At 36.8% G+C, this 24,415-nt stretch overlaps 1 protein-coding gene across 1 annotated transcript in view; it reads right to left on the bottom strand.

The window, feature by feature from the left end:
- Window positions 1–24,415, bottom strand: part of LOC120526634 (kinesin-like protein KIF13B) — a 655,733-nt gene that overhangs the window by 279,393 nt on the left and 351,925 nt on the right. Inside the window, exons 19-20 of the mRNA XM_039749796.1 lie at window positions 11,478–11,651; window positions 7,452–7,615 (exon numbers count right to left, since the gene is read on the bottom strand). Of these exons, the coding sequence (XP_039605730.1) occupies window positions 7,452–7,615; window positions 11,478–11,651 (338 nt within the window). The remainder of the gene's footprint in view (window positions 1–7,451; window positions 7,616–11,477; window positions 11,652–24,415) is intronic.

The following is a 24,415-nucleotide window of genomic DNA, read 5'->3' as shown; positions in this document are numbered from 1 at the left end:
GAGGGACGCGGTGTGATCTGGGCCCGCGTTTAATAAGTAGCGGGTGCCAATACACGGCGTGCCCTACAAGAGAGGCCGGTACGTTAACCGAGTGGTCAGCGGAAGGGCTAATCGATCCGGGGCAGCTAGATAGTGCTGATTCCCGGAGCGAGACGGCCCTTAAGATGCCGCCACCGGTAACTTGTAAATCAAGAGGGGTGCAGACAGTAAAGGGGCTATCTTCATCTAGTATAGAGACTCAGACTGTGGACAAGCCCCAGATCAAGCAGGAGATCCCGAAAATAAAACGGGGGTCTCCTGACAAGAAAGGAATAGAAGCAGAAATAGAGAAAGCACCGTTAGAGGCGGCAGAGGTTTCTCTCCCAGCAAGACAAAGGGCGGACCTAACATTTCCTAATTGTTTTCACTCCCGCAGGGGGAGAATACCAAGAGGACAGAGGCAGTGTTACAGGTGCCGAAGGTTGGGCCATATTTGGCGGAACTGTCCTTGGAGAGAGGGGGGCAAGATGTCGGTTTGGGCTAATATTCCCCCTAGGTTCTCCAGGGACCAAGATATTCGTGTCAATCAAGGATCAACCAGGACGTCCTCTTGGAGGAAGACTTTCCTCTCGGGGCATGCCGCTCCGAATAATAATTCGTCGCTGGGAGGGGAATACTGTGAAGGATGGCCGGCCGTTTATCCCGGCCAATACCCCCAAGCGCCAGGTGAAGCCCTCCTTGCAGCATGGAGGTCCCCAGAAGACCAGCAGGGCATTATGGACAATGTGGTTTTTATGCACAGCCCTGCTGGATGCCATGGGGGCCACAAGAGGGAGCTGCAGGGAGGACCGAGGACTTCTTTGTGCCCTATGACCCGGAAGTTCGGCATAGGAAGAGCGACGGGCTTCCGGGTTGAACAGAAGAGGTTTTACCTGACCCGGAAATGATTGAGGATCACATGGACTGGGGATTGAGAACACTTCCGGGTCAGGGATTATAAAAGGACTGTGGGAGCTCCCAGACGGGGAGCTGAGCTGGGTGGAAGGGTGGCAATGCGTCTGGGAGCTGGAGGATTGGTTTATTGTGTTTATTATTGTAGTATTTGTTATTATATTAAAAGTGTATTGTGGTGGAGAGTGTGCTTTGTACACTGTGGCAACAAAATAAAGTCAACAATGGGACTTTTACCTGGTGTCTGGAGTCGTGGACAGGGGTTCAAGGGAGAGAGAGCGCCTCCTATCTACCACTATATATATATATATATATATATATATATATATATATATATATATATATATATATATATATATATAGGTCATGCACTGCATGTATGGATGGATTTAACAACAGACATCTTATCCTGCCTCACAGTAATACAGCCAAGACACTAACAGCACATATATTCATATAGTCTCCTGCTAATGATTTTCACAAACAGGATATCCAAGCACTTGTGGTTTTTTTGCTAGAATCTGTATTTTCTGCAGTATTATTTGGGTCTATATGAGATCTGTTTATGAAAATGCAATTTAGACTTGATACAGACTCTTCCACATTTTCAACAACTATTGTTCGTCAGGTTTATTACAATACAACCTCATTAACTACACACCACAACTTAATTATGCTTGCATCACATTGTGCAGTGTGGCAACCACAAAACACAGCACAATTCAATGCAATTATGAAGCGATTCTCACTGTACCTTGATGCATCAAGAGTTTTGATTAGCATACATTGATTATTGTTGTAAATGTGATCACTTTCTGCTTCTAATACTGTACAAAATTATAATTCAACTTAAAAATATGCTGAATTTAATTCTCTTATTTATTTTGCATTATTACAATAACACTGAATTGCCACATGACAAATTCTATCACATGTCAGCAAATTTTACAACATGGCATAAAGTCCACAAGAAAAATGTGTAACTATATGCACAACATAAAGATATCCTTAATATTAACTATTTTTTCTGTACTCTTCTCAAAGATTTTGAACACTTTAGCACACATGGTTAGTCCATAAGAAATAAAAACAGTGGCGTAAAAAAGTTAATAACTAGAGCCTACTTTGATCCCATTGTTACACCTGTTACTCTCATGTTGTCTATGTGCAATGTATCAGGATTTAAAGTAAATTAGTCGAAAAACGTACATCTACACATCAATTGTCTTACTGTCTGTTGCACTGATGGCCCAGTACAGAACCCTGCTGTTTGTTTCCCACCACCTCAGAATACGATTTGATCAGCCTGATTTACAAGTGAATTTACCCTTGTTTTTGGATGCAGTGAATTTCTATGTGATTGTTGCAGAAAGAAAGTTACTCTGAAATTATTATCCTGCAAAAATCAACAAAAATATGAGTAATAAACCAGAATATAATTGATATGTTTTTTGTGTATTATTTACTTACAAAATATATTCATGGTTTATGAACACACTCATTAATACAATCTGCCACATTCTTTCTACCGTCATTGTCCAAGGTGGGAAATCTCTCAGTGACCCTCTACATTCTTTCTGGTGGTTTGGAACTCCCCATTTGCCATTAGAGCCATCCCAATTCACATTTGTGGTTAAGATTTGAAATAACTTCTCTTTGTATATATCTGGACAGGGCTCTCCATTGGCATTTCTATTTTTGTTTGGGCTACTAAGTAAAGAAATAGTACTCTTTGCCTTTGCTGGCAAACCACGCTAGCATAGCGAGAAAGATTTGTCTATTTTGGTACTTCACTGTGGATGATGAATTTTGGGAAACAAACTGACATGCCAATGTAATATATCTTAATTGTGTATTGGTTCACTACTACTTTTAACTGGAAGGAAAAAAAAAAAAAAACTTTCTTGAAGTTTACATTGTACTAATGCATTTGTGGTAGGCTGTTGTTAAAAATCACACAGATACTGTACTTCAAAATAGGCTTCCTTATGAGGAGTCACAAGTAGTTAAAAACCAGGTGCTTAATCTTCAATAATCTTTATTAAACTTTTGATACAGCATTCAAACATTAATGTTCAAACTTGAACTATACATCTTGCCATCTTACCTACTAAATTACAACGTGAGATACCACAGCTATGCTGATGACACACAGCTGTACTTATCAATAGCACCTGATGACACAGACTCTCTCGATTCACTAACACAATGTCTTACTGGTATTTCTGAATGGATGAATAGTAATTTTCTCAAACTAAATAAAAAGAAAACTGAAATTATAGTGAATGGCAATAATGGATTCAATGAGGTTATCAAAAATAAACTTGATGCATTAGGATTAAAAGTTAAGACGGAAGTAAAAAACTTAGGGGTAACTGTTGACTGTAACCTGAATTTTAAATCGCATATTCTTCAGACCACTAGGACAGCATTTTTTCACGTAAGAAACATAGCAAACGTTAGACCTCTTATATCATTGAAAGATGCTGAGAAATTAATTCACGCTTTTGTTTTCAGTCGACTACATTACTGTAATGCACTCCTCTCAGGACTACCAAAAAAGGCATAAATTATTTGCAACAAGTGCAGAATGCAGCTGCCAGAATCCTAACTAGGAAAAGAAAATCCGAACACATTTCTCCAGTTTTGATGTCACTACACTAGTTACCTGTGTCTTTCAGAATTGACTTTAAAATTCTGCTTATGGTTTATAAAGCCTTAAATAATCTCGCTCCATCTTATATATCGGAATGTCTGACACCCTATATCCCAAATCGTAACCTTAGATCCTCAAATGAGTGTCTCCTTACAATTCCAAAAGCTTAACTCAAAAGAAGTGGTGAGACGGCCTTCTGCTGTTATGCACCAAAAATCTGGAATAGCCTGCCAATAGGAATTCACCAGGCTAATACAGTGGAGCACTTTAAAACACTGCTGAAAACACATTACTTTAACATGGCCTTCTCCTAACTTCACTTTAACTTAATCCGGATACTCTGCATGTTCAATTCATCATAATAGCTATTTATAGTGGCTCTAAAATCCGTACTAAACCCTACTTTCTCTTCTTTTTCCGGTTTCTTTGTGGTGGCGGCCTGCGCCACCACCACCTACTCAAAGTATCATGATGCTCCAACATTGATGGACTGAAAGCCAGAAGTCTACGTGACCATCATCATCAAATCCTTCCATGAGAACCCTAAATACAAAGAGGACCGTTTCATTTATGTTAGGTAGATTGCCCAGAGGGGACTGGGCGGTCTCATGGTCTGGAATCCCTGCAGATTTTTTTTTTCTCCAGCCATCTGGATTTTTTTTTTTTTTCTGTCCTCCCTGGCAATCGGACCCTACTTATTCTATGTTAATTAATGTTGACTTATTTTATTTTCTTACTTCATTTTGTAAAGCACTTTGAGCTACATTTTTTGTATGGAAATGTGCTATATAAATAAATGTTGTTGTTGTTGAGCATGCAATGGGAAACAATGAAAATCCATGGTTCAACCTCAAATGATGTAATGTTGTTTATTACTCTTGTCAGGGATGCCAGGGGCAAAGACCCGGCTGGGACGCCGTTAAGGAACCGGAAGAGGGTCAAAGCCCACCCTGGATCACGTGGGGGCCGCCTTCCTGGTTGTTCTGGGGGCCATGGGTACAGGGCATGGAAGCTCCATCCTGTAGGGGCCCGTGGTCACCGCCAGGAGGCGCCCCAATGCCATGATTACTATAATCATGATATCCTAGTGTGCATATGGCAGTTGGTTCAGTTTTTAGAAGATATGTAAATGTTAACTTACACTAAGGATGGTGCAGTCTTTTTCCTTGTCAGATTGGTTGGAGTGGCAGTCAAGTATACAGTAATCCCTCGCTATATCGCGCTTTGACTTTCGCGGTTTCGCTCTATCGCGGATTTTATATGAAAGCATAACTAAATATATAACGCAGATTTTTCGCTGCTTCGCGGGTTCTGCGGACAATGTGTCTTTTCACTTCCTGTACATGCTTCCTCAGTTGGTTTGCCCAGTTGATTTCATACAAGGGACGCTATTGGCGGATGACTGAGAAGCTAACAAATCAGAGCACGCAGTTAAGTTCTCCTGACTGAGAAGCTAACCAATCAGAGCACGCAGTTAAGTTCCTGCTTGCTGAATGCAGTGTTAACCAGGAAGTCTTGTCTCGCTCATTCAGCATCAACGTGTTTTGCTGTGTAAAGAGTTGTGCTCTTTTGTGTTTATCTTTGTGCATAGTCAAGCCCTTCATTATGGCTCCAAAACGATCTGCTACTGCTTCAGGGGCCGTGCCCAAGCGCAAACGGAAGATGTTAACGATTGCGAAAAGGTAAACGTTTTGGATTTGTTGAAGGCTACGATTCTTTTATTTAAAAAGTAGGAAAGGAATATAAGATCTATGGCCGCAGTGTCCTTTTAACCAGGGTGCAAAACAAGTTGTAAGTGGATGTAATAAGGCAGTAGTCTGGATGGAATCTGCTTTAGGGATTTGGATTGAAGACTGCCAGAAGAAGAACAACGGCAGTGCTACACAATCGCCTGAAGTGGCTCCTTTAAGGGCTGTAACGCTCCTTTGTTGTGCAGTAAAATAAAACTCATTGTTATCGGACAAGTCATCGTGTCATTGTTGGTGAGTAACCATAATTAATTTTCTACTTACAGTACTTAGTACATGTACGTACGGTTAGTGTCACTGTACACACACATTTACTGTATACTATTTTTGTTGCATTGTACGTATTTATTGCTGGTGGCATGTCTATCGTAATGGCTGTAACGTGATATCGGAGACACTCAATATCTTTAAAATAATATTTAGGTTTTACTGTATATAAACAGTGTGTTTATATACATAATTTCAATGAATCTTACCTAATATCTAAGAGAATACAAAGGGATTATGCTGTATAACTCTGCGGGGAATATTTATAAACAGTGTGGGAGAGTTTAAAAGGGCTTAAAATATATAAAAATAACCATAGAAACATATGGTTTCTACTTCGCGGATTTTCACCTATCGCGGGGGGGTCTGGAATGCAACCCCCGCGATCGAGGAGGGATTACTGTATTTTATATTTTTCAGAAGTATGAACTACTGCAGTTACTATAAGATGAACACATTTTGGTCTAAAGAAAGACTGAATACTAATAAAAAAATCTGGAAAAATGAATTCTGTCTTTGTGATTTCATAATCAAGATCATCATACAATTAGTTTTGCTCTGTAGTATGGAAAGAAAGAAAGAAAGAAAGAAAGAAAGAAAGAAAGAAAGAAAGAAAGAAAGAATCTTTAATTGTCCCCTGAGGTAGATTTAGTTTATTAAAGACTTCAAAGTATTTTGTGTGCATTTCAAGGGGCTCTGATGTTTATTACAGCCATTTACTGTAGATTTTTGTTTCTATCCTGGAGAAAAATGTGTACATACTGTAAATGTGATGCATTCCGTAAACATGAAGGATGAGTACACTGTATGATTCTAATGTAATTTAGACTTTACTGGCCTTAAAACTAATAGTACATATCTGCAGAAGAGGATCCAGGGACAGAATGAGATCTGGAAGATGCAACACTACATCCCTAGTAAAAGTAACACTTAAGTGAAATAACACAATCATCATTGTAAAATAGGGCAGTTAAATAAAAAATAGTGGTGGAAATAAGCTTTTGTAGTTTTAGGGAAAAAATAAACTTTTTAACAAGAACAATAAGAGTCTTGTGTGCATTTATCGTGCTCGTCTTTTATAGAAAGTAATCCCCACTAGGTGGTTATTTCTGGAACTGCAAGAGCCCTAAAAAGAAACCAAAACCTGGATGATTCCAAGAATCAACTGCTTTGATTTTTGTGATTTTGAGTTCTTTTACCAGCTTATAAGTATAACAGTGATGGAAAGGGATGCATATCATTTCATACTAGGATTTTTCATTCATCTTTTTTCATTAAATATTAGCTTTTCAAAGACCGAGAAATTTAACCTTGAGAAAAATTATTTTGAATGTTCTTTAAACAAAGTATGTGAACTTAAAATATAGCAAAAGCACTACATACATAGAGATATGGCTTTTTCTTAAAAACTGGTAAACAGAACACCACATTAATAATAATTTAGTCACTGTGGTTCAAACTTTCAATTAATAAACTTGAATAGACGTAAACTCCCTGCTTTGCCCAAACTATTAATATGCACAACCTAAAATCTGACAAATCGATGCCATAAGCACGAATGCTCCTACTTCTAACTCATATTTGTATGGTAGGCATCTACTGTTGTCACCTTCTACAACTTTGTCTCTCTTGTGGTAGCTGACACCCAACTTGAAAGATTCAAATAGCTTGTTTTAGAATTTTCACTACATATACACTTCTCAAGAAACAATTCTTGTGTTTAACTAATCTGGACACTCATGCCAAGAAAACACAGAAACAACAGACACAGTAAGTGTCTGGTTTATATACCACAAATCATATAATATTCATTGTGTTTGTATTTTAATATATTTGGCAGCATACGTTACCTATCTCTAAATGTCCGCGTCTTGGCTTGGATGATGCCTAAATCCCACAAAGCAAGACTCTTTTGATTTAATAAACTGGTTTGTTTGTGTCCGTACACTTCAATTGCCAATGCTCCCTCTGTGAGATATTCAATGAAGTCTTCAGATGATGCAACAGAAAATGTCTGAGAAATAAGCATACATCAAAGAGCCATTAGTAAAATATATATTTTGCATGTACACGATATACTTTGACAAATAAAACATTTGCTTTAACAGGCAGCATACATGTAAAATCTGCACAAGTAAAAACAAAAGGAAAAAATATGATCAAGAATACTTTATTGTAAAATAAATAAGTTTAGACAAATGAAAATGGCTTCTGGATTTATGCCAAGTAATTATTAAGGAAAAGACTGAGTATCACATGTCCAGAACAGATGCCCCTATAAGCAGTCAGCCTGTGTTCATATGGATGACATTGTGTTTCATTAAGAACTGAAGGACTGACTGGTGCCACAGCTTTTACTGTGTGTAGATTCTTGAGCTGTCTCCTTACTTGGTCTTCAATTATTAACAGTCCACACTGATAGTCAGAGATGGACTTGTCACTGATCATTCCAGTTGACGTGGTAAGGAGTTGTTGATGTAGTAGGGATGGTGTGGGGAGACTAGTCATTGGAAGAAGGTGGCAGTGGAAAGGAAAATAGAGTTAAAAAAAAAAAAGATTCAGGGCATTTCCCTTCTAGCATCTGGGCCCTGGATTGCTTGTGTCCCATAATTATACCCAGTTAATTCCAGAAATCCTTTATGTTATCCCGATTATGTTTCCAATTTTAACTTTGTAAGCTTCCGTTCCTTCACTCAGCTTTTTCTTTGGCACATACTTTACATCCTTCAGAACCTCTTTGTCACCAGATTTGAATGTTCCTTTTTCTCACTCAGGAAACATTTTAGCTCCTTAGTAACCCAGGGCTTGTTGTTTGGAAAGCAACACACTGCCTTGGTGGGTACTACTGTGTCAACACAGACGTTAATATAGTCTGTGATGTGGTGACTGAGTGCTTCGGTATCATCCCTATGTGACTTGCACAATCATTTCCAGGTTTGTCATTTGGAAGCAGCCATTCAAAGCTATTTCATCCTCCAGAATGAGAAAAAATGTAATGTTCAGTACAGTTACATATAAATAAGCAGGTGGGTACATGGCACATTTTAGGGCAGAAAGGATCAGGTTACTGGGATTTCAGTGATGTTATGGCCTGGGGGAAGAAGCTGCCCCTAAAGCAGGTGGAGTAAGAGGTGAGGCACTGGTAGTGATTTCAAGAAGGCAGAAGTTAAATCAGGGGAAGAGTTGGCTGGTTGTCATTAGAAATGATCGGCTCAGCTCTCTTCGGACATTTGGTTGAGTATAAGCTGTGGAACATCAACCCAATTACTTTAGAAGCTGTTAGGACAATTTTTTGGAAGTGTTTAGAATCCCAGCAAGTGAGGTTACGAAACCATACTGTAATGCAACCATTCAGGATACTTTCAATAGTTCAGTGTGTGGTCTATGGCCGGCCAGTCATCCCAGCCAATACCCCCAGACCGCCAGGTGGAGCCCTCCTTGAAGAATGGAGGTGCCCTGAATACCAGCAGGGAATTATGGACAGTGGAGTTTTCATCCTCAGCCCTGCTGGATACCACAGGGGTCGCTAGATGGAGCTGCAGGGAGGAGAAAAGATCATTTGCCCTACGCCCTAGAAGTACGTCCGAGTCACATGGACAAGAGGAATGATTTGCTTCCAGGGTGAAAAAAAAAGGACTTTTTATCTGACCCGGAAGTGATAAGGAATCATGGACTGAAGGATGGGAAACACTTCCGGGTCAGGGACTATAAAAGAACTGTGGGAACTCCCAGATGGTGAGCTGAGCTGGGTGGAAGGGTGGCAACACGTCTGGGACTGGAGGACTGGTTTATTGTAGTGTACTGTTTAATTTAGGAGTATTGTGGAGAGGAGGGTGCTTTGTGTCTATGCAGTATAAATAAAGTCAATTATTGGACTTTTACCTGGTGTCTGATGTTTGATCTGTGGGTTCAAGGGAGCGATAGCGCCCCCTATCTGTCACAAGTGCTAAAAGTTCACTAGTGTTTTGGTTCTCACCCCAAAGCTCTCCAGTCTCCTCAGTATAAAAAGTGATTGTTCTTATGCAGGTGGTGGTGATGGACCATGATAGGAAGTCAGAAATGTGGACACCCAGGAACGTGATGTGAGCCTTTGTTCTTTCTGAAGTCAACAATGATCTCCTTTGATTTGTTGATATTTAGGGAGAGGCTATTGTTATGGCATACAATCAGGTCCATTTATTATGAAAACTATTTTTACAATATTTATGAAAACAATTAAAAAAAAAAAATTAGGAGAAATAATTTGGAAACATACAGTTTCACAAGCCAATTGATGCTTAGTTATACCTATCTACTGTATTACAGAAATAATTCTCTACTTTGTCTTTAATTGAAGTGCCCCAAAAACTTAAAAAAAATTGGATGAACAACAGGTACTCTTTAAACATAGAAAAAAAAAAGATTTTATCAGTGAGTGGAAATGATGTAGACAAGAACAACATATTGTCACTTTTAATGCAAAACCCTGAAAATGAATCTTGTTTCATCTGCATGTAACTCAGGTGTTACCTGTGACACTGACGTATAATTTATCACCCAGTTATTGTACTAAGTCCCGCTTTCTTCAGCTAAATAAAACATAAGATAATCTGGTAAACAAAAAATATGATTCATGCATTTATTTTAAATAGGTTGAAGATCTTCAAATTGATCTGTCCAGTCTACACTTAATGCTGCCTCTAAGATCATTATTAGCAAATAAAACTTAAAAACTTCTCAGTCTCTACTTTGGCTTACACCACCCATATTAAGTTTTAAACACAACTGGCAACATTTCCTTAAAATAATTTATTAATCTATACAGAGCCAGTCAATCAATTAGGCGACTGCCTAGGGTGCCGTTTATTAAGGTTAAGGGGCTCTGGAATCCTCCATTGAACAATGGACATCAAGGGACATTGTTCTGGTAAATCATGAACTGTGCTAAAGATATCAAGGGGGACCTCCCACTTAGAGCTTCATATGAGCTTTGACCTGATCTGAATCTAAAAAAAAAAAAGCATGTCCTCTAAAATTCATAGAATATATACATACAGCATAACTACTGTATATCAAATGGTGGAAGCTTTATCTACACGGCCCCCCCAAGTCAGAAATGATTAGCCCAATGTTAAAAAATGTACAAAAACCATTACACTCTTCCTTTAAATTCAGGCAGAAAACTCAGTACTTTAGTTTAGTATACTCTTATTAGTGTCACTGATTAAACTATTGACAGCTATGTTGGTCACTTATTTATAACAAAAACTTTGCAATTTACTACTCCCAACTCTTCTACAGAACATGTCTTCATGGTATCCTATGATAGCACTATATGTTGTTGTTGCAACTGCTATTTCGACCATTGAATAGAACATCACTGGTTACTGACACAGCAACTCACACAACACAATCTCATTTTACTACAGTAATACCATATGTAAATTAAGGGCATATTGTGCACAAAAGTGCAGAATGTCTAGAGTGGAAAGTATGGTCAAATGTCAATGGTATAAAGGACCACAGATTTCCCAAAGCTATATTTTCTCAAAGAAATGTGTGAAGTACAGTTTCTTTGTTTTTTGTTTCTTCCTCGCTATCAAATGGTCATTGGCTAAAACCTACTCAATCACACTTTCTGTTTACATTTTATTCAGTGATATTGTAATTATTTATTTACCTTGTTACATATGATAAAGTAGTTATATGTTGCATACTCATACTTCATAAAATTGAATCTGATCTATAAAATTGTTTACTGGTTTACATAAAAATAAAGTAAGTAATAATGCTTTACAATAGCCCTGTTGGCAGTTATATTTTACCTAATGAAACTACAACCTACATACAAAAAATAACGATATTATTAAAAACATTTACTTAAAATCATACTGTACCTTTGAATGATCAAAGACCACCATACTTTGGAGGTCCTTAACAGTTGGGGAAGAATTTAAAGTGTCTACCTCAGGGGCAACAGATGTTGGATCCAACTGGCCCCAAAAGCAGTACTTGCAGAATACAAACTTGGATAAGAAATGTGGAAGACCTGTGGCTTGAAGTATTCGTATCTGGCATTAAAAAGAACCAAAGACAGACATCAGATGTTCGCAAGCATAAAATTATTTGCAAGTTTTAACACAACAGAAAGTAACAGATTTGATAGTTTGCTATGCAATAAAACAATAAAATAAAAATCTGTAATACCTTTTGGTTTGTTTGTTTAGTTTGACTTGATTGTATGGAATTTTATTTGCTTCTAATTAAACCAATAAATAACAATCTGTAATGTCTGATACTATCTATGCAATTGATGACTGTTTAATAAAATATCACACTAAAAAACAACCAAAGGAAGATATTTCCCCTTTGCATATAAGTATTGAAAGGTTAAAATGTGCCTGCCCCATTTAAAACGCTGTCACAACTCAATATTTTTTCATTAAATTAACTCCCAGGTACAACAGTTTGTGTTGCAAGTTTAGGTTTACCTACATGTTATCTAATATTACACAATAGGAAAACTTTAAAAGGCTTAAGCTTTCACTATTAACTTGGAGTAAAATTAATGTTTACACTTTACCCAAAAAAACCCCTCCAAAATCCAGGCATAAAATAAACAGGAATTCCACTTAAGAAATTCTTTTAAATTGCTTATATACAGTATGTACTATATACATGGTTAACGGTTTTACAACGTTTCAAAATTGTTCAGAACTTTCCAGACAATTGTAACAGATAGGCTGTTTAAAAGAGAAGGTCAGTATTATCAAGTCAAACATATCTTTTCACAATAACTGTGTATATTAATTAAGGAATTCTGTTCTAAAGTGAAACATTTTTTATACATTATAAAAACACAATGCCTGTGTTTGCATTTTAAAATGGGTTCTCAAAGAGTACAAGTTAAAATACAAACCAGAAGACAAAAAAAAAAAAATACTAAATGCATACTCTTAAGAGTGGTAAAAGTTTTGATTTCAGAAAACATATCTTCCCTGTTTCTGAGACAGGTTTATGACAATGAAAGGATATCAGAAATAATGTGTTTACATCAAAGATTCTTTGCAGTACTTTACTGAGGTCAGCATATGCTCTGCTTGCATCTCTGTTAAAAGGCGACTGTTGTGAATAGAACTTTCATGCAAGTCCTGACATTAAACATCCAAAAGACTTACACGATCACAATGCTTGCATTTTCCGAATAAAGAGATAAAGTGCCTGCAATGCTATAATTTCGAATAAGTACTGCATGATGAAGTCATGCATAGCGGTAACAGAATTAGAAAAAAATGTAAAGAAAGCAATTGTGCTTGGCCTTCTACTGAGCTTTAACAGAAACAAAGCCTACTAGTAGATAGTGGGCTGTATCTTTTTACCTACTGTTAACAGAACACACACATGGGCTAAAAGCATTAGTCTTTAAAAATAATTAGGACACTCATATACGTATGACTTTGTAATGGGGATTAAAAATTCTCAGAAGTTATAATATTCATAACAAAGGATATATGAACTGACTTAAAAACCCTTGTTTTAAAGTTCTTTTGCTGTTGTGTATTTGTAACATCTAACACTATTAGAATTGTATTATTATGTCTCTTAAGAATGGGCTGATGTATGTATTGGACAGTTAAAAGTAATAGTTTTGCAAAATGTATGCATATTTTTACAGGAGGCATGTTTTTCTTTACTAATAAGAATAGCTGTGACGTTATGTTTACTCAAACCGCTGACAACTGCAAAAGCCACATTCTATTTTACTTGAATGAATTCACATTGGTTCATACCTAGGTAATAAAAAGTGTAGCTGTTTAATTGAATTTATTAAAGGCAAATAACATTCTATACAAGCAAGTAAAATTTTAACAAACTAAGTTCAAATCAAATAAAACCCCACCAATGAGAAAGAGAGCTAGGCAAACAGAGTAAAACTTTAATAGCAGGAAAAATAAATAAATAAATTAAAAAATTAAAATAAATAAGGGAAGAGAATCCACTTCCTCAATTTAAATGGTAATTCTAAAATGCTATTGATTAGATCCTACTGGGATTTAAAAATGTTTTGCACAGATCCTCTAAATGAGAAGTTAATTTTTTCCAATATCAACTAATATATAACATTAGTTACCCACTGATTTAAAACAGGTGGGATAGGATTCTTCCAGTTGAGCAAGATAAGTCTATATGGCAATAGTGAAGTAAATGCAATTACAGTTTGTTAGTCCTTCTCCACCTTAACACTAGAATTACCAGAGCCAACAAAAAAACTTGTAAATCCGGTCAAACTTAAATCTGTCAGCGTCTTTTGTCTTCGAAATGTGTTGATAAGCCCAAGCACCAAGCAGCCTGCTACACCATCCCCCCCAACACCTCAGAACGGGCAAGTTCTCTCAGTCACGATCATGACACATACTACCGCCCCAACCCCCCACACAGGGATCTGATGCGGTTACTTTTTATTTGAAACTGATAACTGTATATGTACAGTAAGTGGTGTTTTGAGGCAATGGAACTGGACATTCTCTGATCTGGATGGATGAAAGCTGACACACAAACGCTGGTGAATCTGCTTTTTTTGTATCTCACCGTCACTTGATATTTTTTTATTCAGTTTTATTGAGTGTTCCTGCTCACGCTGAATCAGTATGCACCTTATGGTCCATAATGTCAAAGCCGCACTGACAAGAAAAAAACAGAGATATAGGTATATATGATATTTGGAATTATTCATGACCTGTATAGTACATTTCGGAAAACATTGTGGCACGGATGCAACATTATTCATATTATTCATATTCATTCGCATAACATTTTGCAGTATTACTCAGTGACCGTGTGTACTTTTTTCCCCCCCCCCGATCTTGCCAGTCCCCACATGTTGCTGTACAGTGGTGTTTATCTTGTATTCCAGGACATGCAGAGGAAAGAAAAGTGCAGAGAGGTCAGTTCAGCACTATATGCAATCATCAAATTCAAATGTTAGCAGTTCACACACACACAAGGATCATCCTTCCTACATTTACGACATGTGTATCTGTTGCAATGTACACACTTCACTCTATGCTTTGGTTCCTATTACATTGAAAGGACACCTGACACTGACTCAGCTTACTTTCCTGGGGAAAGTGGCTGTCTTGGAACAGAAGCTTGTCGATATTGCATCCTCCTTTTCTTTTTCCACCGCCTTTTGTTGTAAGATGCGATGACAAAGTTCCTTTGCAAGGTGAGCCATGAACACTCTTCTTTATTTAGTGGACCCCATACATGCCTTGTCCAATCTATGTGCGTCGATCTCCGCCAGGTCAAACTTGTTGTAGCACATGAAAACTGGCCACCTGTGTGTTCGCACTGAATAAGTTCACGCTTTCTGCTGCATGATGTCAACGCAAGACCCAGCAGAAAAGACAAATTTATGGGACATTGGGTATAAATTTATGGTACTTGTAAAAGTTAGCTTTTTTCAGTTTTATTCTCTCAATCACGATCATGCTCTAACCCTCCGTCCTTCCTGATCTGGCAGTAACTAACAGCGCCAGCGTAAATTCACACCTGATCTGACGCTGTTCGTTTTCAAATAATGTTGCACTACTACAATGATGTTTTCTGATTGGTACTATTCAGGTCATAAAATGATTTCTTCAAAATGTCACATATATTGTCTCTTTCTTTCAGGTGTGTAATAGAAACCACAGCATAAACAGAAGTGTGTACATTGTAACAGGTACACATGTCGTAAATGTAGAAAAGACAGTCATTGTGTGTGTCAACTGTTAACATTTAAATCTGATGATTGTATATAGCGCTGACCTCTCTGCATGTCCTGGAGTACAAACGAAACACTGCCATACAGCAACATGTGGCGACTGGCAAGATAAAAAAAAAAAATGCGGTCACTGATTACAACCGCAAGATGTTATGCAAATGAATATGAATAGTATGAATAATGTTGCATCTGTGGCACAATGTACTACACAGGTCATAAAATTAGTAATTTCAAATATCATATATACCTATGTGTCTGTATTTTTTTTTTTGTCAGTGTGGCTTTGACATCATGGACCATAAAGTGCATACTAATTTAGCGTGAACAAGAACACTTAATAAAACTGAATAAAAAAAAAAAAACAAGTGACGGTGAGATACAAATAAAGCAGATTCACCAGCCTTTGGTTGTCAGCTTTTATCCATTCAAATCAGCGAATTTCCAGTTCCATTGTCTCAAAACACCACTCACATCTATAGTTATTCCCAGTTTCAAATAAAAACTTACAGAGTCAGATCCCTAGGGCGGTAGTATGTATCATGACAGAGAGAATAAAAGTGAAAAAAAAAAATACTAACTTTTACAAGTACTATAAATGTACACCAGCTGTTACAGATGCAAACCGAATGTATGTGTTTATTGTATAATATCTATATTAATAAAAGGCAAAGCCCTCACTCACTCACTGACTGACTGACTGACTGACTCATCACTAATTCTCCAACTTGCCGTGTAGGTAGTAGGCTGAAATTTGGCAGATTCATTCTTTACAGCTTCCTTACAAAAGCTGGGCAGGTTTCATTTCGAAATTCTACGTATAATGGTCATAACTAGAAGCTATTTTTCTCCATTTACTGTAATGGAGTTGAGCTCGAAAAGCGTGGGGGGAGTTTAGTGTGACATCATCACGCCTCCCACGTAATCACGCAGTACGTAGAAAACGAGGAAGAGCTCCAAAAACCGCTGAAGAAAACATACATTATATAATTAAGAAGGCAGCGAAACAATTAGAAGCGAGCGAGTGACAAATAAAACCATATTCAGCGGCTCATGTGAACTGACGCAGTGCGCAGACAAAAAGCAACAGTTCCAAAGAGTGCTGAACACAAACCGAATTACACTGCTACGCTCAAATAGACAAACCGCACGCCGTGGCGCAATAGTAGAGGCTTGGCCTCTAGCGCCGGCATCCGAGGTTCGATTCCCGAGAGGGGATGCACGGAGTATGTACGCGCGCTTCCCGATTCATTTTAGCCTCGCATCCCCTTGGTTTCAGATGTATGAAAAAATATGCGGTTAACACAGAAAGACAGATCACCAATTGAAGCTTTATGAATAATGGATACTTTATTCGCCATCAATGATTGCATTGGTAAAGCCATACTCAGTGTATTCATTAGATGAACAGTAAAAAAAGTAAGAGCGAGGGGAGGGTGACTTATTGAGGCACGCAGGCGAAACCACAATAGCACAAAAGCTCGATGTAGAGCGCGTCAACTCGATCTGAATTGCGCGATCACATTTGAAAAAATATATGTTTTCAAGTTCTATTTAGTCCATATGTGTCAAACTCAAGGCCACATCCGGCCCAGCGTGTAATTATATCCGGCCCGCGAGATCATTTTATATATTATTGTTATTAATGGCTCGGGGATATGAAGCGCTGCTAACACAATAAACTACAGATCCCATAACGCAGCGCTTCAGCTGCCTTGCCAAACACTTACAGCGTTAATCAAGTCTAGCTTATGATGCTGTAAGTTATTGCGAAGCTAGCCCACACGATGCGAAGAGAAAAGGTGATTCTGAACATAGACCCTTTAAAAACCGATGGGAGGCTGAGTATATGTTTACTAACATTGCCGGTAAACCCGTGTGTCTCATTTGTGAAGCTAATGTGGCTGTAATTACAGAATTTAATCTAAGACGGCACTATGAGACAAAACATCAAGATAACCTGAAAGACCTGAATGCAATGCACAAGATATAGAAAGCAGAAGAGTTAAAGAAGAATCTGACACTTTAGCAGACGTTCTTACCCGTGCAAAATCACAAAGTGATTTCAAGTGAAGCTACTTTTTTGGGAGACACAAATGCACCAGTGCAACTTGCCCCACTTTCCCTGTTGCCAAATAATATTGAACCAAGTCGGCACTACGGTGTTCCCAAGTACGCACTTTGCTGATAAACTGAGCGCACCACGCACTGAGTTTGCACGCCGCTTTGGTGACTTTGAAGAACAAAAAAAGAATTTTGAGTTGTTTCGCAGCCCATTTGCCGTCGATGTGGAAACTGCACCTGTGCAGATTCAGATGGAGGTGATTAAGCTGCAGTGTAATGGCACACTGAAGGCAAAGTACGATACTGCACGGACCGCACAGTTTATTGACTCCATTCCCGCAGAAATGCTCCAGCTCCGTCTACATGCGGCTCAAACCTTGTGCATGTTTGGCACCACATATCTGTGTGAGAAGCTCTTCTCAGTCATGAAATCTAACAAAACAGCACACAGGAGTCGCCTCACTGATGAGCACCTGCAGTCCATCCTGAGAATCTCCACAACACAGAACATAACACCAAACATAAACAAACTTGTTGCCAAAAAAAGATGCCAGGCGTCCAGCTCTGATAAAATGACATAAGAGCAAAGACAACTGAATGATTTGATTTGTTATTGCTGAAAAGAACAAATTTTATTTATATTTCCAGGTTTTGTTATGCACCATGTTCATATTTGAATTTGTATAATTTTGACAGGATATATTTTTATGGAGAGCAAAATCTTTTGGGATATTTAAAATTTAAGTTTATTTTTTATATAAAATTACATAAGAGTAAAGAAATTTGAATGTTTGTTGTTTTAACGTTTACTTTATTTCTAACTTGTATAATTTAGGCAGGATATATTTTTATGGAGAGCAAAATATTATAAGCTATTTAAGGTTTGAGTTGATTTATTCCGGAGTAATATTCTGTCGATTAAATAAAAATTCCTTCTATTTAAAATTTAAATAGAACTTGAACAGATAGTTCATAATATCCAGGCAGATTTGCACGTAAGATCGAGAGTCAACCGTTTTAACAAACAGCGTATTGCACTGATACGAAATAGCCTGTCCATTTAATTATCTAGGAATGGATAAATAAATTAAGATTTTGTACAAATAATGTTTTTCATTTTCCTTCCTTCATGGATTCTGGCACCCCCAGCAACAGTTGCTCGCACCCCAAAGACTGTATATATATATATATGTGTGTGTGTGTGTGTGTGTGTGTATATGTATATGTATATGTATATGTATATATATATATATATATATATATATATATATATATATATATATATATATATAGATATATAGATATATATATAGATATATATGTGTATGTATGTATGTATACAGTGGTGTGAAAAACTATTTGCCCCCTTCCTGATTTCTTATTCTTTTGCATGTTTGTCACACAAAATGTTTCTGATCATCAAACACATTTAACCATTAGTCAAATATACCATGTAGGTTTGGATTTTTTTTCTCCCTAAATAATAAAAACCATCATTTAAAAACTGCATTTTGTGTTTACTTGTGTTATATTTGACTAATGGTTAAATGTGTTTGATGCAAAAGAATAAGAAAATCAGGAAGGGGGCAAATAGTTTTTCACACCACTGTATATGTATATATATGTATGTATATATGTACAGTATATATATGTGTATATGTATGGATATGTATATATATGTAAATATATGTGTATATATATATATATATATATATATATATATATATGTGTATATATATATATATATATATATATATATATATATATATATATATATATATATATATATATATATATGACAGCAACACTCATCACTCACAACAGTGACAAAACAATTACATTGGCAATCATGTTACGTTATTATTAAAATATTTCCTTTTCTTTTTCATTACTTCTTTAACACACTACTTCTCCGCTGCGAAGCGCGGGTATTTTGCTAGTTAACAATAAAAGCAGCTCACTACTGAAAACTGTAAATATAAGAGGCAGTCAGAATTGAACCAGGGACTCTTGATTACAAGTCAGCAATTCTTACTGCTACGTAACGGAAGCTGGTGTGTCATCCTTGAGCCTTTTCTGAAAGTGTTTATTTGATCTTTGGACTTCAGGCTTCACACATTATATACCTGTAGTTTATGCCTACGTTTTGTCATTTATTACTAAAATATGAAAAAGTTTTCTGTTTTAACAATGTATGTACACAGATTATTGTAGAAACGGAACACACATGAAATGCATGTGTTCCAAATAACGATCTATTATTTCCTTCCTAAAACTCCAGCACTTCACTCCCAGATAATCAAGGCATGAGCTGGGAGAACTTTGTGCACATTCTGTGGCGGTGGGGGAATGGAATAGTAGGCTGCTTGCTGCTTGTCTTTATCGGCACATTTACAGGACAAAAGACAATGACGGAGAGGTGCGAAGGGATTTAAAGTGGACGAGATTTTTCATAGGCTTTGGTAATTCTAGTGTTTGTTCAGACTACTATTCTAAAATAACAGATAACAATAAAAAATCCTCAGGTACTATTTAGAACAGTGAATAATTTAAGAAATGGGAATTCAGATCTACAGTGCAAAATACCAAAAAACATTAGCAGTACAGACTTTATGAACTTCTTTAATGAGAACATTAAAAATATAAGATCCCAGATTTCAGCATCATGGTGCAAACCACATACTAGCTTGGCAGACCCTGTCACACCTTGCATTCAACATTTTAGAAATTTTAATCCTGTAACAAAACAGGAAGACTTAACTTTAATTTCTGAAATGAAACCTACTACTTGTTCCCTAGATCCAGTGCCAACGAAACTAGTAAAGAGCACAATGGATGTGCTTGCAGCACCCATTCATAACATTATTAATAGTTCATTATTGCATGGCACAGTACCTGATGCACTAAACGTGTCAGTCATAAAGCCATTAATTATAAAGTCAGACCTAGACCCAGGTGTACTTAATAATTATAGACCCATTTCAAATTTACCCTTTCTCTCTAAAATACTGGAAAAAGTAGTTGGCAATCAGCTTCAGTCATACCTTACAGTTTAGATTTTATTTATCAAATCGATTCCAGTATGTACTGAAATGTACTGACAAGTACTCCATCATCATACACAAAACTGAGATATGGTGTCCAGCAAGGCTCAGTACTTTGATCTTTGCTGTTTTCACTTTATATGCTTCCACTGGGAACTATTATTAGAAAACAATGTTAATTTTCACTCGTATGCAGATGACACCCAGTTATATCTTTCTTTTAGATCAAATGATGTTTCTCCAATGTTTTCTTTAATTAGTTGTGAACAAGAAAATACGAACACATAATTTCAGTTCCTGATCAAATTTAGGCCAGATTTTAAAATCCACCTTTTAACATATAAAGCCTTAAATGGCCATGGTCCGGCTTACTTATCTGAAATTATTATTACTTGCAAACCAGAGTGCACATCAATAACTCAAGATGCCAGTCTGCTTATGATTCCAAGGATTAATTAAATAACAGTGGAAGGTTGTGCTAACTACAGGGCCCCTCAACTGTGGAACGGTCTGCGTGCTACTATAAGAGGTGCCTCTTTGGTCTCAGCTTTCAAATCCCGACTGAAGACTCACTACTTCAGTTTAGCATACCCTAACTAAAACTAAAAAAATAATCATTGGGTAGAAGGGTCCTTTCATAGGATTGGCTGGCACAGAGCTGACTCAGCTTGGAATGGCCAACAGAGGGAGACAGCTTGATGGCCGAGGTCACCAGGACTGTGAACAAATCCAAATCATATTATGTAATATCTACTGTTGAATTCTGTTCTGTACTTCTAATATTTATATCGCACTATTATATTGTATTGAGGATTACTTTTGCTCTGTTCTGTGTATTGTATTGTAATTAACCCTTTTTTTGACACCTACTGCACGCCTAACCTACCTAGAAAGGCATCTCTCATTGAACTGCCATTCCTATGGTTTCTTCTATTTCTTCCCTACAAGGGTTTTTTGGGAGTTGTTCCCTTGTCTTCTTAAGAGAGTCAAGGCTGGGGGGCTGTCAAAAGGTGGGGCCTGTTAAAGCAAATTGCAGCACTCCTAGTATGATTTTATGGTGATGCACAATGTTAAAGAGTATGGGTCTCTGCCACAATGTTTAACAAAAATTATTCTAATTGCAACAGTGAACTATCAAGATAAATTAACATGGACAAGGATGTCTGGATTTATTCAACTACTTACTAAGAAAGAGGAGATAATGGAGCAAATCAGAAACTATTATTCTCACTTAATCATACTTAGCTCTGGCACAATTTAGAGACACTAGTTTAGCACTCTATGATGAAGCCGGAGTCTCCATAATAAATCAACAAAAATATGGGGGTTAAATACAAACTCAGCAGTGAAGGAAAACTAGAACCTAAGTCCTTTGCGTGTATTTGCCTTTATTGAGGTTTGTGTCATATGACCTATGTCCTAACTTAGAGTCATTCCCATGCCAGACTGTAATGTGAACCCACATAACTTACTATATGGAAACCAATACTTTAAATTCTTCATATATGAAGAATGTCAACATTCAAATGCCAATGATGAAAATACAATAATTTTAGAAATAATGCTTTAGAGTGAAGTCAACCAGTGATGTTTGAGGACATTTTCTCCTTAAATTAATAAAAAAAACAAAACAAAAACACATATGTTCTTAAAATGGGTGATATTTTTATATGTAACAACACAATACATCACAAATCTTAAACTTTCATTTTGGCTTTTTAGAAATCAGACAATATAGGTGTTATCTCTAATGCTGATCTAACTTTTACTTGTGTTTTATCTTGCATTATGACAAAAAGGTGTCGCCATGGTGACATTCAAAAACAAGAAATATTCTCAAAAAAACAAAATATACAGTGTTAATTTTGACTTTGATTAAAACTTTATCAGATTTCAGTTACATAATTCTGTGGACCTTTCAATATAATAGTAAACTTAACGTTGATCTTGCATGGAAATTTCTATGAAATGTTGATACAATGAAATGGCCTAATTGAGACAGATTGGGTAGTCAGTAGACAGACTGGGAGAGCATGGAAGGTAATGTGGTCAATGGAAAAGGGTGTGTAATACATCCAACATCTATGCAAAAGGACGAAGGTCCAAGTCTTTAGAGTCATGGGGCCTCATGCATAACGGTGTGCATAGAATTCACACTATAACATGGCGTAAGCACAAATGTGAAATTGTGCTTATGCACAAAAAAATCCAGATGCATAAATCTGTTCGAACGCCAACTTCCAAGTTCTTCTGCTACATAAATCCCAGTCAGAGTGAAAAGTAACGCACATAAAAAAAGTAAGTGAAAAAGAAAAGTAAACGCCTGCTGTCCTGCCCCATCTCCTCCCTGAATTACGCCTATTTGAATATGCAAATCAATATAAATAGCCCTTAAGCTCAGCATTCTGTGAAAAGGCAATGGCAAAAGCACAGGAGAAATAGAAGAAGTTCAGCAAAAACCAAGTGGAGACAAGGAAAAATTTACTATTTGTTGGTTTAAACAGTGGAATAAACAACAAAAGGAAGTTGATCGAGTGACATAGCGTGTCAGAGAAACTTGAGAGCTCAAGTTCACAATGTCGCACGGTGCCCGAAATAAAAAGAAAGTTGTCAGATATCAAAGTCACCATGAAAAGGCGAGTCGTAGCCCACCGTCTGAGTTTCATATGAAAGGTTATTAGGGTACAGAGAAAAAAAATAGGCACACAGTGGGGGAAAAAAGCACAAAATGTCAATTTTAATTTTGAAATTTCCACTTTAATCACATGGTTTATTTTGTCATTAAAGTAGAACATCATAAACTTCAATTTAAATTCGTTTAATTTACTAGTTTCTCAAATCCCATCATAACTACAGCAAAGTAGGATGTTAAATGCTTTGTTTTGCATTTGATCTTCTATGTGCTCTATGTGTGTGAATCGCTATGTGCTTCTGGGCTTTCTCATCCTCTGACAGGACACAGAATCCATTACATTCGTAATATTACAGCTCTTTGAATAATTAAAATACTGAGATGTATACTTGATATCATTTTCATGATGATAGGAGTTAAAGCATGATATTAAACATGGGAACACAGTGGCGCAGTGATTGTGCGCGACCTTCAATGAAATAATTTATTGCAGCAGTACTCTCTCTTTCGAACGTACTAACCCACAATTCCTATCTTTACTTTTCTTTCTCCAAATACTCAATCGCCACACAGTCAGCTCCGTAATAGACGTTAAGCCATCTGTAAGCTTAGAACGCCGATTCTTTAAAAATTTTAAGGAACATTGAAATATCTTTGTAGTACATGTTTAATTATTCTATCCTTCCAGTGTCACTCCAGTCTCAGCAAGCATACATTGAGAGGCAGGAACAATCCACAAGATCCTTGCTAGCACACCGATACCGTGTCCTCACATGTTTAATTATTAACAACTAGCAAAATACCCGTGCTTCGCAGCGGAGAAGTAGTTTGTTAAAGAAGTAATGAAAAAGAAAAGGAAACATTTTGAAAATAATGTAACATGATTGTCAATGTAATTGTTTTGTCACTGTTGTGAGTGATGAGTGTTGCTGTCATATATATATATATATATATATATATATATATATATATATATATATATATACACACGCTAGTGCGAGCAACTTTTGCTAGGGTTCCAGAATACATAAAGGAACAAAAATGAAAAACATTATTTGTACAAAATCTTAATTTATTTATCCATTCCTAAATAATTAAATGGGCAGGCTGTTTCGTATCAGTGCAATACACTGTTTGTTAAAACGGATGACTCCGCTCTTACATGCAAGTCTGAGTGGATATTATGAACTATCGTATCTGTTCAAGTTCTATTTAAATTTTAAAAAGAAGGAATTTTTATTTAGTCGACAGAAATATCTTTGGTAGGAATGTATGTTAAATGTAGGCATCATTGCATAAATTTTTCTTCACCATACAAATGTAAAGAATAAA

The sequence above is a fragment of the Polypterus senegalus genome, chromosome 3, assembly GCF_016835505.1.
Source record: "Polypterus senegalus isolate Bchr_013 chromosome 3, ASM1683550v1, whole genome shotgun sequence".
NCBI classification, from domain to species: Eukaryota; Metazoa; Chordata; class Cladistia; order Polypteriformes; family Polypteridae; genus Polypterus; species Polypterus senegalus.
Note: the sequence above shows the minus strand (reverse complement) of the source record. Positions and strands in the feature narration are given on the sequence as shown.